The following is a 16,406-nucleotide window of genomic DNA, read 5'->3' on the forward strand; positions in this document are numbered from 1 at the left end:
CCGAAGTGTTTAACCAATTCGAACATGATCTGAAGTGTTTGACCTGAAGTGTTTAACCAACTCAAATGTGATCATACAACAAACTGGTTATGGGTTAAGTCTCCTACTTCATTTGCCTCGCTAACATCCGGCCTATGTTGATCGAATTACAACCGACCTTACATTTTATTAGATTTGGTACAAGTTTAGGTGAGTTTAATAACCGGTCAAATTACATTCAATTAAAGTCAATAATTAATGGTTAGAAAATTATTAACCCAAAAAATGACACAAAACTCAAAATTAACCCAACCCAACCCATACCCGACTCGAAAATGGAGTTGACGTTATGTTAACCAAACACCCGAACTCACCTGATCCGAAGTTGACCAGCTCGAATTTGACCCGAAGAGTTTGACCCGAAGTGTTTAACAAACCCAAACATGATCCGAAGTGTTTAACCTGAAGTGTTTAACCAACTCGAATGTAATCTTATAACAAACTGAAGATGGGTCGAGTCTTCTACTTCATTTGCCTCGCTAACATCCGGCCTATGTTGATCGAATTACAACCGGCCTTACATCTTATTAGATTTGGTACAAGTTTAGGTGAGTTTAATAAATGGTCAAATTACATTCAAGTAAAGTCAATAATTAATGATTAGAAAATTAACTCAATCTAGAATTTTAGTCAAATTTTGTTCAAGTCAATACTTTTACGGGTTATAATCAAGTTGAAATCACCAAGTCAGTAATATATGGGTTACATTTGGGTCGGCTCATTTACACATCAATTCATGTTCAAAATCGGTATCTGATTTGGTACAAGTTTAGGTGAGTTTGATAACCGGTCAAATTACATTCAAGTAAAGTCAATAATTAATGGTTAGAAAATTAACTAATTCTAGAATTTTAGTCTAATTGGTTCAAGTCAATAATTTTACGGGTTATAATCAAGTTGAAATCAGCAAGTCAATAATATATGGGTTACATTTAGGTCGGGTCATTTACACGTCAATTCATGTTCAAAATCGGTATCAAATACTCTTGTCAACTCGGGTTCCACGAAAAATGTGACAAGTATTTTAGAACAAAAAATGGATATGGTAACAAGTATTCTAGGAAAAAGGGAATAATACATGCAATTATCTTTAATTTTGTAAGGAAGAACATTATATAAATCAAATAATTCATAAGATATAAAATATGATAAAAGTAAATGAAATATTTTATAAAGTTAAAGTATAATAGCTAAAAGTAAACAAACTAAACTTAAGTTCTGTAGTACAATTAATTATATTAAATGTAAAAATATTACAATAATAAAAATAATAAAAAATATTTGTTCATTAAATTTGATCTTGATCTTCCAAAACAACTTCTAATTTCCAAGTATTAAAATAACTGCACAAAAATAAACATTAGTTATATGTCACAAATTAAAGTAAATAAATTAGAATGTAAAGTAAATAAATTAAAACCTAAAGTAAATAAAAAAGGTAAAGAGGTAAAATACCAAATAAAAAATACCAAGTATAATAACACCTGCACAAAATAAAAAGTAAATGAAGTTAGTGTTAAAGTAAATAAATAGAAGTTTAAAGTAAATAGAACACACTTAAGAGTGAAATACCTGAAAGACTACTTGTTTGGACAGTTTCTACTGTAATGGGAAACACCAGATTGCCCACAAGCTCTACAAGTTCTGCTTTTTTTAGATTTTTCTTCAGTAGCTATTTCTTTTGCACTCTTCAACGTCTTTGAACTTCTGGCAGAACCCTTATTAAGACACTGATTTGGAGGCAAGACATTTACATCAACTTCATTTGACCCAACCAAACCTGAATATCAGCATCTTTCACCTCTTTTGAACTAGGTGCATTTTCAAGATTATTCTTTGATATCATCTGCTCCTCAAATGAAGATAATGTCCTAATAAGCTTAGATAAATCATCCTCAGATTGATCAGTTAAACTCACACAACTGAAAATCTTGGACCATACATCACTGACCAATTGCTTCTTCTTATCATACTTAGAAGCATCATCCGGAGCAACATCTATGATAGAAGCTTTCTTCACAACATCTTTTCTCCAACGATTCAAGATATAAGCATAAGGAATTTCTCGTATAACTTTCCTTTCATAACAAACAAAATGTGTCTACATAAAACACCTTGATTCTCAAACATTCTACAAGTACAACTTGACTCATATGTTGCCAAGTCAAAATTTACATCAAAATTTTTCCTTTTCTCATGATAAACAATAACTGAAAACTCCACACCATCTCCATACAGAGAACTACAACTTTCAACACCACATGAAAAACAGGCTGCCTGGCATTCTTCTTGAAAATCATAAAATATGGAACGAGTATAAACAACAGCAGCATGCTTTTCCAAGTGTAAATTAGTAACCAATTGAGGCTCAAGTTTATTAAGATTGTACAACTCATCCTGTTCATGCCTTTGAGCATCAAGAGCAGTTTCATAACGGACAAAGAATTCAACACAGGTCACATGAGGATTAATAAAATTACAAAAGAAACTGTTTTCACCTTCAGACCTAGATGTAGAACGCAGTAACCCACCCATAAATAGGTTAAACTCCTCCATAACACTATTCCAGCCATCAACGAATACATGAGGATCAATTTCTCTATCCCAAACTACTGCACTTAGCTTTTTCAGGAAATCAGTTTCATTACAAAAAGCAGTTCCAAGCTTTTCAGGTACCTTCCTCATTACGTGCCACATACATAGCCTATGTTTAGTCTTGGTAAAAACCTTTTCTATGGCAATACCCATTGTAGGATCTTGATCGATGATAATACAAGAGGGTTCTCTTCCCATACACTTCAAAAAAGTTTCAAATAGCCACAAAAAAGAATCTATGTCTTCTTTAGATAATAGAGCAACACAAAATGTAACACATCTCTTGTGATTATCAACACCAGTAAAAGGACAGAAAACCAATGAATATTTATTTGTATCATAGGTAGAATCAAAAGATAAAGAGTCCCCAAATAATTGATAATCTCTTCTACCAATAGCATCAGCCCAAAAAGCACGGGTCAAATGCCTACTTCCATCAACACAGTAATCAAATTAATAACCCCCTTTACTGGTTTTCACTTTTTGTTCAAGGTTCTGAACAAACATTGCACCATCAGCATTAGAGATATAAACTTTCAAGTCCCTAGAAAAATTTTTGAAATCATTTTTACTGCCCCTGACATTTTGAAACCCACCACAAAGTTTTTTCATGATCCTATAAGACATAACAACCCCTATATTTAACTTTGAGTTGTCAAAAATAAACTTCTTATGAGCAAAATTTAAACCAACTTCATGTTTAGTAACCTGCCTAGTAATAGGTGTAGAAAAAGGGTGAGAATGATATTCTTAAAAACAATACACCATATATATACTTCCCACCAATACAGAACCTAAATTTTATCTTAGCAGGACAACCAACTCTCTTCACAGTCTTTCTCTTTAAACAAGCACCTTCAACTTGTTTACCAGGTTTCTTGTTATTTGTCACATACCCTTCTTTGCTACATAATAAATATTTAATTATAGTAAATCCTTTACTAGTAGGATTATTCTTATTCTTTTGTGATTTAGTAGTACTAGAACGGACTTTAAATCCACACTCATTAGCATATTTGTAATAAAAGGCAATACCATCTTGAAGGATATCAAATAACATTCCAACAAAAGGTTTGTTTTCAGAAGAACATGGCATATAGTCTTTATCACCTCTAGAATTATAATATATTTTAGGAAGCAAAGGCTGAGTGGGTGTTTTAAAAATTCTTACATTGTTATCTTCAGTGGTGACAGAAGAAGAACAATGTTCTATGTTTTCAGACATGTTCCTGAAAAGTAATGAATAGACGAAAAAGTAAATAAACAATAAATAAAAGTAGATAAACTATAACCAAAAGTAAACAATATTTTTAAAAAATATGCTCTACGCTTTCACACATGTTCCTGAAAAATTAATGAATAAAAGGAAAAAGTAAATAAACAGTAAATAAAAGTAAATAAACTATAACTAAAAGTAAACAATATTTTTAAAAAATATACTAATAAAAACTATTAGAGATATACTAAAAAGTAGATGACTCAAAGCATAAAGTAAATAAAAAAAATTAAAAAACTTGAAGAAAATAGAAAACTAATAATGAAAAGTTAATGACTGAATGCAAAAAGTAATTTAAAACAACAACAAATTATACTACTAGATTAATAACAACAAACAATATATCAACTATATGCAGACACAACTACATTGAATCCGTAAGTGTAAAACCATAAAATAGGAATTAAAAACCAATATCGTAAAAATAAAACCCAAAATCAAACAATAAACTGTATAGAATAATTCAAAGAACAATTAATAATCAAAAATTAAGAAAAATTACAATAAAAACCCTAAATCGAAAAAATAAGCTCAAAATAAACAATGAAATCAAAATAAACAAACAAAATACAAATATAATTAGAAAATTACCTCAATGAATGAAAAAACCTGAAGAATACGATGTAATAAAATATCAAAAACGAAATATTTGGGCAAAAAAATTCGCGAAGTCGAAGAACTCAAATCCACGGCGGAGAAATTGATGTTAGAGAGAGAAAATGTGGACGCGTAGAGAGAGAAACTGAATGGAAAAGAGAGAGAAAGAAAGGAGGTCATTCATTTTGGCAAAATTACCAAAATGCCATTTCTGAATTAAAAAACGCGGGTAAGATGTCACCCATTGGATCAAGGAAGATCAACGCACCAGATTAGTTTCTAGTTCCTATTCTATGCTTAGGTTCTCACATGATCCCATATATATATATATATATATATATATATATATATATATATATATATATATATATATATATATATATATATATATATATATATATATATATATATATCCCTACCTTATAGAAAGTAGAAAATAACTCTTAGCACTAGTAGAAAAAATGCTATTTGTAACCGGCGAAATTGACTTTTTGTAACTGGCATTGTTGGTTGCGAATGCCACCGTTACAACTAGTGAAAACTATTTATAACTAGCTAATGTTAGTTACTAATAATGTACTATTCGTAACTAACCTAAACTAACGCCAGTTACTACTAGTCTATTTCCCAAGCTAGAAAACATACTATTTGTAACTAACCTTAGGTTACGTCAGTTACGAATAGGTTATTATTTGTAACTTGCATATCCTAACGCCAGTTACAAATAGTATTTTTTATTTTAAAAAAAAAATCTATTAGTAACTAGCACTAGATTATGCCAGTTACTAATAAATGTATTTTTTTAATAAATATTTGATTCAAATACAACAAGCTTGGTAGTATACCATACCGAACGACCCTTTGTCAAATGTGGTAAAACCTGTTACAATTCAACTAACATAACACGTACTCCAAATAATTCCCTGTAACTAGACTTCACCTACAACATACAATACAACAAAATAAACTATACTTTCAACAAAACAATTAAAACTTGAAAAAAAAAAATTATTAATTTAAAATTTAGGAATGTAATAACAATAACCAGTACGTAAAATAAAAGTAGATATACAGAAATGTGTTATGGAGTATATTGTTTTATTAAGCTATATGCGAATACTCATAACATCAACAAGAAAGCTAGCTTAGTCTTTCAACTAAAAAATTAAGTCTAAATAACTGAGACAAACTATGATCGAATCATATTCATCTCGATAAACAAACTTCATCTAGTTAGGTGAGGGGAAAGCACTCCATCACTTGATGTCTAAAGATGGTATAAGAAATAACCTCCTAGTTGACTTAGTGAAGCTACAAGTTTGTTGTGCAAAGTAATTTCCTTAGTAGGGAAGCCTATTGACGAGATTTTGTTGACCAAATGTTGAGTTGCGAGAAAAAGGTCCTGGCACAAAGAACATAATGAAATGAAAAACATTCAGCATAGGGAAAAAGTAATAAGATGATTAGCAGTAGCACACCTTAAGACAGTTGCGGGGATTAAGATCGACATCTAGAGGCATTAAGAAGGTTGTGTTGAAAGGGGTACATAAGTTTGGTATAAGGTCCCTTGCAGTAGTTCCATCAAGGGTATGTATTGGACAAGTTGGTAGACTATTGAGAGCATTCCGCAAATAAGAAGCTAGAGTTATAAAGTGAGGAGATGAAACGGATTATGGTTGTGAAATGAAGTATAACCTGGTGCATGACATCCAATATCTTGTTATTAATAGGTGGCCTCAATATGCCCCTGATGTAAAATTTATAGCATTAGATTCAAGAGTTGTAATGTAAGTGGTAGTAAGTAAAACTTATAGCATTAGATTTGAGAGTTGTAATGCTAGTAAAACTTATAGTATTATTATATACTTTTACAATACTTGTAGCTAACTACCTTTAGGAGAATAGGGGTGAACGAGGCCTCCGGCAACTCCAGAAGCGCCACCAGCAATGCCAACATCATAAAAAATGCCAACTTGCACTTTCAACTCCACACATGATTTACATTAAGTAAGCCCTGTTCTTGAAAAAGTAGAAATTGATGTTTCTCACAAACTGATACATCACACAGCTTTGGCATATTCCTTTTTTTTTTTTTTTTTGTAGAAAACAGGAAATACTAGCATGAGATTATAAACAGGAAATACATGAGATTATTATAATTAGGGATATTCCCATTGATACACTCCAGGTTTTGACTTTTCTCAATGGTACCACATTTTTTTTTACTTCCTACTGATACACCCAAGGTTTTGACTTTATAATTCACGTACCTAAGTCTGTTAATCAGACGTTAATAACTTGATAAATTAACATCTTAGGCTTAGTAAAAGATGAAATGACTAATATACCCCTTTTTTAATCCATTCCCTCCAAATTTTTCCCCTTAAATTGTCTGTTATTTCCCTCCAACTTCTCAAACCCTATTCCCTCCCTAAAAAAAGCCAATTTCCCCTCTTCTATTCTCCATTAAAGTTCTCTTCCATTGTTACAAACTTATCTCATCTCCATTAAAGCTCCCTTGCTGCAAACATATCATTGACTGTGTATGTTTAATATTGAGATCAACTAAAATAGACAAAGTAACTAAAATGTGGGACAAATTGAAATAGACAAAATGACATCAGTTGCCAACATTCATTAATATATATAGGTTATTTGGGAACATTGCAAAAATCCAACTTTCAATCGTAAAGTTGTCTACTAAATTACCAAATAACAACAGCAAAAATCATCCCAAATGACAAAAAAACAGAGTTAACTACAAGTTTTGACTTTCTATAAAATTATCAAAATGCATATGCCACTATACTGCAGAACAAAAGACTTAGGAGCTTGGAGAATTTGATTTTCATTGAGACATAGGCACTGGTTGGCTAGGCAACTGTGAAGCTGTCAGTACTATTGCTTCCTCAGCTGAGGGTCTGCCCTTCTGTCCCTTTGCTTGTTTAGCTGAAGCTGCAGACTGAGATCCAACTTCTTCAGATTTCTTTGCTGCCTTAGCTGCCTTTGCTGCATTACTTTGGTCTCTGACCCTAGGATTTTTTATGACAACAGGCTCATTTGACTTCAGTTCTTTCCCAGTTAACCCTCCCTTACAAGTTGTCTTATTATGGCCAAAGCAACCACATTTGCTACATTTGACTGTTTTGGACCTTTTTCCAGGTTGCTCTTCACCTTCCTCCCTCTTTCTATTCCTACGTGGTCTTCCAATTCCCCTCTTCATTTTAGGAGGCATGATGATTGTACCTAACTCATCTGCAGGCCATTGATGTGTGTCAGGAATTGGGTTAATGCAAACACTATAAGCTTACTTAGGGATAGACTCATATCATAGCAAAACAATCAAAAAATTGAAACACAAAGAGGAAAGTACTTGCCTTTTGCCTATCAGAAATAATGGTCCAATGCTCCCTTGATGAGTCTTTCACAATGTTTGGGAAGGTGCATCAATTGGTTGTGCAGATTTGGATTTGTTCCTTAACCTGTTGATCATTCTATTTAAGGCACTTGGTTTCTTGGCAAACCCAACCCAAATATGATACATCTCACAGTCACCTAGGGTATGAATCATCTTAAAAAATCAGCATCATTTAGTAAAGGGTGATTCTTTTCATTGTGACCATAACCAAAGGTAGGGTTGATTAAGGGATACTCAGTGCCTAATGCAGTAGTGTCCTCAAAATCCATAATCAAGTCCATCAAATTACATCTATCTAAGTCAACATCAATATCAACATGTTTATCCCAGTAATGAAACCTTATCACAACATCACCCATTCTGCAAAATAAGGTAAACAATGCACACACTTACAACATGCAAATCAATTCCAATTCAATTATCCAACAATCAATCAAACATGATCATGTCATTTCATTCAATATAATTCCATATTCTAAACCAATAATTGAACAAACATAAGCCCCCACCTAATATACATGAAAGAACCCTAAAATCGCACAAATATACATCATTAAAATCATGAATTAAACCTAAAATAGCATATTAAAACAGAACATCAAACAAATGCACCAAATCATGCATAAATGAACAGTAGTAGTGCTAAAGTACCTGAATTATGCAAGATTTCCCTCTAATGGCTTTGTAGACCAACGAAATTAGCAAATTTTCCCTTGCAAACCCTTCGTGAATTCAACAGAGAGCAGAGGAGAGAGAGATGAAATTTGAAAGTGAGTTTGGTTTATGTCAAATCGACATAAATGGAAGGGGAAGGGTTTTTTATCGTTGGAGGGAAGGGTTTAAAAGGGGGTAAATTAGTCTTCTTTTTTTTTTTTTACAAAATTATATTTTAACCAAGATTTACTAACTTATTAACGTCTGATTAACAGACTTAATCACGTGAGTTAGTAAGTCATAAACTTGGGTGTATCATTAGGAAGTCAAAAAAAAATGTGGTACCGTTGGAAAAAGTCAAAACCTGAAGTGTATCAATGGGAATTTCCCTTATAATTATATGCAAAGATTAACAGGAAATACATGAGATTAACTCACAAACTGAACTATATATGATCTTCATAGTCTGAGAAACATGTTGCCCTCAATATCTGCCACCATCTAGCACCTAATTTACTCATTATAATAAGCATTAAAAAAAACTTGAACTCGCAGCATAACTTGGAACAAAATCGCACACAAACAGCAATAACTATTAACTCGGACTAAAACTGACACAGTTGCGGAAAACAGTCCAGTTTAATAGAAAAAGAACTCGAAAAAATCTGAAATTTTGTAGGCAGAAAGTAGACAAAATTTCACCCAATTTCAAAAAAAAGAATTACCTAAAAAGACCTCGTAACGAAGGAGAACGAGCCTTCTGAAGTTAACCAAGCAAACTGATCCTCCGAGAACAAGTGCGACTAATCAATAACTTTAAGGAGTTATTGATAATATTAAGAGAATTAGAAGAATTTAGAATTGTATTTATTGATCAAAACATTCGACCAACATGGATATTTAACAAGTCTTGCCCCTTGGGCTCCAAGCAAGAGATCATATCAAAACCTATCAAGCTTAGGAAACTAACAAACCTTTCGTAATATAAACTAGAAATATATATTGCATAATCAAATAATATATCCTAAAGATATGATAATATCTTTCCTAACACCCCCCCTCAAGTTGGAGCACTAGGATCGAATGTGCCCAACTTGCAAAGAAGGTAGTCAAATTGAGGACGAGCCAAGGCTTTCGTAAATATGTCAGCCAATTGTTCATTGGTGCGAACATGAGTAGTAGAAATAAGTCCTTCTTGCACGGCATCTCTAACAAAGTGGCAATCCACTTCAATATGTTTTGTGCGTTCGTGGAACACGGGATTTTGAGCAATGTGTATTGCTGCTTGACTGTCACAATAAATAGGGACTGCTCGGGAATGTTGGATCCCCAAGCTTAGAAGTAAGCCTATCAACCATTTAATTTCACAAGTAATTCCATACATAGAACGGTACTCAGCCTCGGCAGAAGAAGTGGCAACCGTGGCCTGCTTCTTTGTTTTCCACGCAATCGGTGACTTCCCTAGGAACACCAACCACCCCGACAGAGAGCGGCGAGTGAGAGGACACACTGCCCAGTCGGAGTCGCACCAACCTTGTAACAAGAGCTCACTATCCAAGCTAAGCAAAATACCTTGACTTGGAGTACACTTAAGATATCGAACCACCCTTAAAGTGGCATCCCAATGCTCTTGTTGAGGAGCCTTCATGAATTGAGATAATACATGGACCGAATAAGTCAAGTCTGGTCGAGTGACACCCAAATAAACCAAGCGCCCAACAAGGCGTCGATAGGCACCCGGATCCGTCAGTAGAGGCCCTTTAGCATGCGCCAATCTATGATTTTGCTCCATTGGCGTGTGAACAGGCTTGGCCCCAAGAAGACCCGTCTCTGATATGATGTCAAGGGCATACTTGCGTTGACATAAAAATATCCCTTTACTACTCCTAGCCACTTCAATGCCAAGAAAATATTTTAGTACACCCAAATCCTTCATGTGAAAACAAGTGCTCAAATAATGCTTGAACAATTTTATAGCATTTGAATTATTTCCGGACACAATTAAATCATCAACATAAACAAGAACGTTGAGTTGAATAGACCCCTTGGTATATGTAAAGAGAGAGTAATCCGGGTATGATTGTACAAAACCATATCTTTTCAAAGCGGTAGTGAGCTTGGCAAACCAACACCGCGGAGCTTGTTTGAGACCATATAGAGACTTGCGAAGGCGACAAACAAGACCCGGTTCATCTGTAGTAAAACCTGGTGGGAGTTTCATATAAACTTCCTCAGTCAAATCACCATGAAGGGAAGCATTATGCACATCCATTTGATGTAGTTCCCAATTTTTCGAAGCAGCTATAGCAAGGAAAGCACGAACAGTCGTCATCTTGACCACGGGAGCAAATGTTTCATCATAATCAATACTTTCGGTTTGATGATTACCGAAGACAACCAATCGAGCTTTTAAACGCTCAATGCTACCATCAGATTTGTACTTAATTTTGTACAACCATTGACTACCAAGGGCCTTCTTCCCGGGAGGCAAATTTTCCAAAGTCCACGTGCCATTGCTTTCAAGAGCACTCATTTCTTCCCTCATTGCTTGCTTCCAATCTTCATCACACATTGCCTCTTTGAAGGAAACGAGGCTCTTTACCTGATGTTATAGCTGCAACAAAATTTCGATGTTTCGCAGAAAACTTATCACAACTAACATAATGTGCTATAGGATACGACATACCTGGGGGAGGTGGAGCAACTGGAGCAGGTGAAGAAGATGGACTATTTCGGGTAACCTGAGCATGAGTCACAAATCCTTTGAGTCTAGTCGACACAAATTTTTGTCGATGACCACGCCCCATGTCATCAGGGGTCGTGGCTGCTGCTGTCGGGTCCTCTTGGACCGTAGCTTCGGGGGTCGGAACAGCAGCCACAGCCGGCTGTGGCGGCACCGTAACCACAGGCGGCTGCTGCTGCCTTTTTTCGTCGAGGGTGGCTTGGTCTTCATCGAGTATGTATGTAGCATCCAAGTCCCCTCCCAAGTCAACACTAGCATCCATGTTAGGTGTTGAAACATCAATATTTGTACCGTCGGCATCCAAGTATGGATGCACATCCTCAAAGAAACGAACATCCCTTGAGACAAAGAACTCCTTTTTATCCAAGTCATATAAATACCATCCCTTTTTACCAAAAGGGTACCCAACAAATACACACTTTTGACTACGACTCGCAAATTTGTCACTTTTTGCCCTTTGATTATGAGCAAAACACGAGGACCCAAAAACCCGCAACTCACTAAACAATGGTGGGGTGCCAAATAAGATTTCATATGGAGTTTTATTGTTTATAAGGACAGTTGGTGTTCTATTAATTAGATGAGCCGCCGCAAGAGCACATTCTCCCCAAAAATAAATTGGTAACCCCCCCTGAAATCTAAGGGCACGAGCAACATTGAGAATGTGTTGGTGTTTTCTCTCTACTCTCCCGTTTTGTTGAGGGGTTCCCACACAAGATGTTTGAAAAATAATGCCTTGAGCCAAAAAATAATTTTTCAAGCAAAAGAATTCAGTGCCATTATCACTACGGACTATTTTAATTTTCTGAGAAAATTGTCTATCAATCATGGCTATAAAGGACATAAACATCTTAAACACCTCCGTTTTATCATTCAATAAATATATCCATACGGCACGAGAATAATCATCAACCAAAGTCAAAAAATAGTGTGCACCACAAGAAGAGGGTTCTTTGTACGGCCCCCATAAATCACAATGAACAATTTCAAAAATACGAGAAGCTTTATTTTCACTTAAAGGAAATTTGTCCCTAGTGTGTTTAGATCTATGACACACCTCACAATCTTTATTTAAATGACCCCTAGAGTTGCTAAGAAAAGGAAGGAGCTTTACAACTTTCTCGGAAGGGTGTCCCAATCGTCTATGCCAAAGCTTCAAATTGGACGAGTCTTCGATAGAAACGGCCGCTATGGATGCCTCCTCCCGAAAATAGTATAGTCCATCCCTTAGATCACCCGTGCCAATCACCTCCCTCGTGCGTTGGTCCTGTATAGTACATGTGAGAGAGTTAGTTATGACTTCACAAGAGCTAGTAAAGCACAATTGTGAAACCGAAATTAAGTTACAATTTAATTTAGGCACAAAAAGAACATTAGAAAGAGTGATTTTTTCAGTGAGTTTGACAACTCCCTCCTTCATGGCAATAACATTCTGTCCATCCAGAAGGCCCACATTACAAGGAGACACTTCACGCACATCGGTCAAGCATGAAAGATTTCCGGTGACATGATGAGAACATCCGGTGTCGATAATCCACTTACCATTCACACGATGGGGTGGGGGTTGGGTGTTCCCCATGACAGCCATGACTGCCTGCCACTGTTCGGCCGAGAGTGGTGGGATTTGTGCAGCGGCTGGTGGATAAACAGGGGCAGTCGTAGGAGGGGTGGCATTGGCTTTAATTTGTGTGTTCTGTCCTCGATCAGAGGTATTATTGCTGCGTCCCACAGGTCGTTTATTGGGCTCCTTCAACCCATATCTCTCGGTATACCACTCGGGCACACCATGTCTCGCAAAACAAGTGCTTGCATCGTGACCCTTCTGCTGGCAATAGGTGCATACGAGGGCTGCCTTCTCCGCACGCGAAAGGCGTGGCTTCGGTTTATTCTCCATCCGGGCTGCAAAGCCGACCACCTCAGGGGGTTCTTCTTTATGGTTGGCAATTCCTCTAACACGTTCTTCTTGAGCGATTGTTTGAAACGCTCTGTTTAATGAAGGCAGGGGATCTTGAGAAAGAAGAGTGGAGCGCAAGGCGGCATAGAAATCCGAATACAACCCGAGCAAGAATTGCTGGAGTCGGTCACCGTCGCGCCGTGCAATATGCTGCTTTTCTATATCACATGTACACTTGCCGCACTTGCAATTGATTAGAGGTTCATGTTTATCAAGCTCATCCCATAAGACCGATAATTTGCTAAAATAAACCGCAACATGCATGGATTTCGGCTGCTTACACCGACTGATTTCTGATTTTATTTGTTGTATACGAGGGCCATTCACAAGTCCAAAGAGTTCTTGCAAATCATCCCATAGCTTTTTAGCATTGTCATAGTTCGAAAGCGTAGAACGAACTTCAGGGTCAATGGTGTTCATAAGCAACGATACGAGCATACAATGTATCGTAACCCAATCATCCTTTGTGCAAGGAGGAGCATAGCTCGTGATTGTGCCATCAAGAAAACCAAATTTGCGTCTGGAAGATAATGCAATATAGATAGCGTGAGACCATTCATTGTAATTGTCAAGTTTAAGTCTTTGAGAAGTTATAAAATCACCCGAACGATCTCGAGGTCCAAGGTAATAGGGCGAGTTAGACTCGATTTTAGGAGGTGGTGGTGGTGGTGTGTCGGCCATGGTGGTCTAAAAAAAATTTTAATTTTGTTATTACCTTAAATCCGATACCATGATAATATTAAGAGAATTAGAAAAATTTAGAATTGTATTTCTTGATCAAAACATTCGACCAACATGGATATTTATACAAGTCTTGCCCCTTGGGCTCCAAGCAAGAGATCATATCAAAACCTATCAAGCTTAGGAAACTAACAAACCTTTCCTAAGATAAACTAGAAATATATCTTGCATAATCAAATAATATATCCTAAAGATATGATAATATCTTTCCTAACAGTTATGAATGCAATAAAATATCAAAATTTAAACCCTCAGATCTTAATCCCATGAATTTCAGACACAACAATTTTGCCAATCTTATTAATAATTCATCATCTAAACCCTCAACCTCAATTTTCAATTCACAACTCTCATTCTCTTGAAATCAACATCAACCAAAACATCAATTAAACAATCGAACGAAAATTTTACGATGATACATAAAATTAAATGAACAATATCACATAATTATTATCAGCAAACAAGATTCAATTAAAACAAGATTCAATTAAAACATTAGGGCTATTATTGAATTAAGAAAGGGAAAATTACAAGAACCCTAATTCGAAAAATTACATACCATTAAACCTCGATCTAGAACCACTTTTTCTGTACCCAAATTCGAAACAAAAAAAAAAAACAAAAAATTCTGATTGAAGAAGTTACGGAAGAAGTAAGAGGAAGAAGCTGTAGGAGGAACAAGTTGCGCAAGAAGTTGGAGCCAAAGGGAAAAAAAAATATCAAGTCCTTACTTCATATATATGACAATGTATTTGTAACTGGTCTTTGACTCTTCGTAGTCAGTTACAAAATATTCGGTCAAAATTTCTTTGACTTAATATTTGTAACTGGCGCTTGTAATGTAGTTACAAAATTTTTGGTCAAAGTTTCTTTGACTTGATATTATTTTTCAAAAAAAAAAATTTAATCAAAAATTAAAAAAATTAAGAGAAAGTATAAAATTAGAAACTTTCCTTCAAAAAAAAAAGTAAACTAGAAACTTAATATTTGTTGGTTTAAAAAAATAAAAATTATTGTTAGACTTATTATTTATAACCAGCGTTTGTAAGCTAGTTACAAAATTTTTACTTTGACTTATTATTTGTAACTGGCGTTTGTAAGCTAGTTACAAATGTTTTGGTCAACTTTTCTTTGACTTGTTATTTGTAACTGGCGTTTCTAAGCTAGTTACAAATGTTTTGTTCAACTTTTTTTGACTTAAAATTTGTAATTGGCGTTTATAAGCTAGTTACAAACGCTTTGGTCAAACTTTCTTTGACTAAGTATTTGTAACTGGCGTTTGTAAGCTAGTTACAAGTTTTTTAGTCAAATTTTTTGTGACTGAACATTTGTCACTGACATTTATTTAGTTAGTTACTAATAAAATTTCAAATAAAGATACACCACATATTAGTAACTGACATTTACTACGTTGGTTACTAATGTCATGGAATTTGTAACTGGCATTATCTTAGTCGGTTACTACTGATGCTTCTGCAACTAGCATAATAATATACGCCAGTTACTAATAGGGCGTTACAAATAACATTTTTTCTACTAGTGTAGGAATAGTGTGCTATCAACTATACCCTCAAAAATATGTAAAAAATTGTGTAAAAAAATGTATATTTACTTTTTTACCCTCATTAATACGTTTACTCGCATTAATATATTTAATTAATTTTTTTTCATTAAACATACCATCAATTAATACAAAGTTTTTTATTAACAAAAATTTGTAATGCCTTTTTTTAAAAATAAAATAATTATAGTGTTTTGTACTTCATATGTTATTATTATTATTTAAAATGGAAAACAAATGTATGTACGAAGACTTTGTTTATTACCACGAGATGATTTATTTTTACTCCTTCGTGGTTGCTCTTCTTATTTACAATTTTGTTGTCCTTTAATTACAATTATTGTTAAGGTTTATTAGCTTTTCAATTGTACATTATTTGATGGCACGCACATAAACAACGTGGAATTTAAATGACATTCATATTAAATAATGATATTTGAGCAGATGTTATCAAGAGGTATAAATAACTTTAAAATCCTAAAATCGAGGGACATCGATGATAGAAAAAATGTATTAAATATGGAGAGAATTTAAGAGGAAAAATATAACTAAGTGGTTATAGCTTTAGTATTAGATATAGATATAGATATTAAATGGTCGTAGAACATTGAACTTACATTATTATGTTTATAGCTACAACGAACATTTCACATATTATTACTCCGTATGACACTAGTGGAAAAAATATCATTCGTAACAGGCTATTTGTAACGGGCAAAGTTTTGCCTGTTACAATTAAGATATTCGTAACGGGCAAAATAGTGTCCGTTACAAATACTTATTTATTTGTAACGGGCGAAATGTTGTCCGTTACGAATACGTATGTAT

At 34.6% G+C, this 16,406-nt stretch overlaps 2 protein-coding genes across 2 annotated transcripts; both read right to left on the minus strand.

The window, feature by feature from the left end:
* Nucleotides 1–1,327: 1,327 nt before the first annotated feature.
* On the minus strand, nucleotides 1,328–4,716 carry LOC110721954 (protein FAR-RED IMPAIRED RESPONSE 1-like). Its single transcript, XM_021901190.1, has 9 exons — nucleotides 4,706–4,716; nucleotides 4,502–4,519; nucleotides 3,411–3,863; nucleotides 3,140–3,250; nucleotides 2,215–3,061; nucleotides 1,820–2,140; nucleotides 1,624–1,769; nucleotides 1,509–1,523; nucleotides 1,328–1,382 (listed from the first exon to the last, which is right to left on the minus strand). The coding sequence occupies exons 1-9, from the start codon at nucleotides 4,714–4,716 to the stop codon at nucleotides 1,328–1,330; spliced, it is 1,977 nt and encodes a 658-aa protein (XP_021756882.1).
* Nucleotides 4,717–11,143: 6,427 nt separating this feature from the next.
* On the minus strand, nucleotides 11,144–13,957 carry LOC110721955. The gene has a single exon (XM_021901191.1). It carries the CDS (start codon nucleotides 13,955–13,957, stop codon nucleotides 11,144–11,146), a length of 2,814 nt encoding a protein of 937 aa, XP_021756883.1.
* Nucleotides 13,958–16,406: the final 2,449 nt, after the last annotated feature.

This window comes from Chenopodium quinoa, unplaced genomic scaffold (assembly GCF_001683475.1).
Source record: "Chenopodium quinoa cultivar QQ74 unplaced genomic scaffold, ASM168347v1, whole genome shotgun sequence".
NCBI lineage: Eukaryota > Viridiplantae > Streptophyta > Magnoliopsida > Caryophyllales > Amaranthaceae > Chenopodium > Chenopodium quinoa.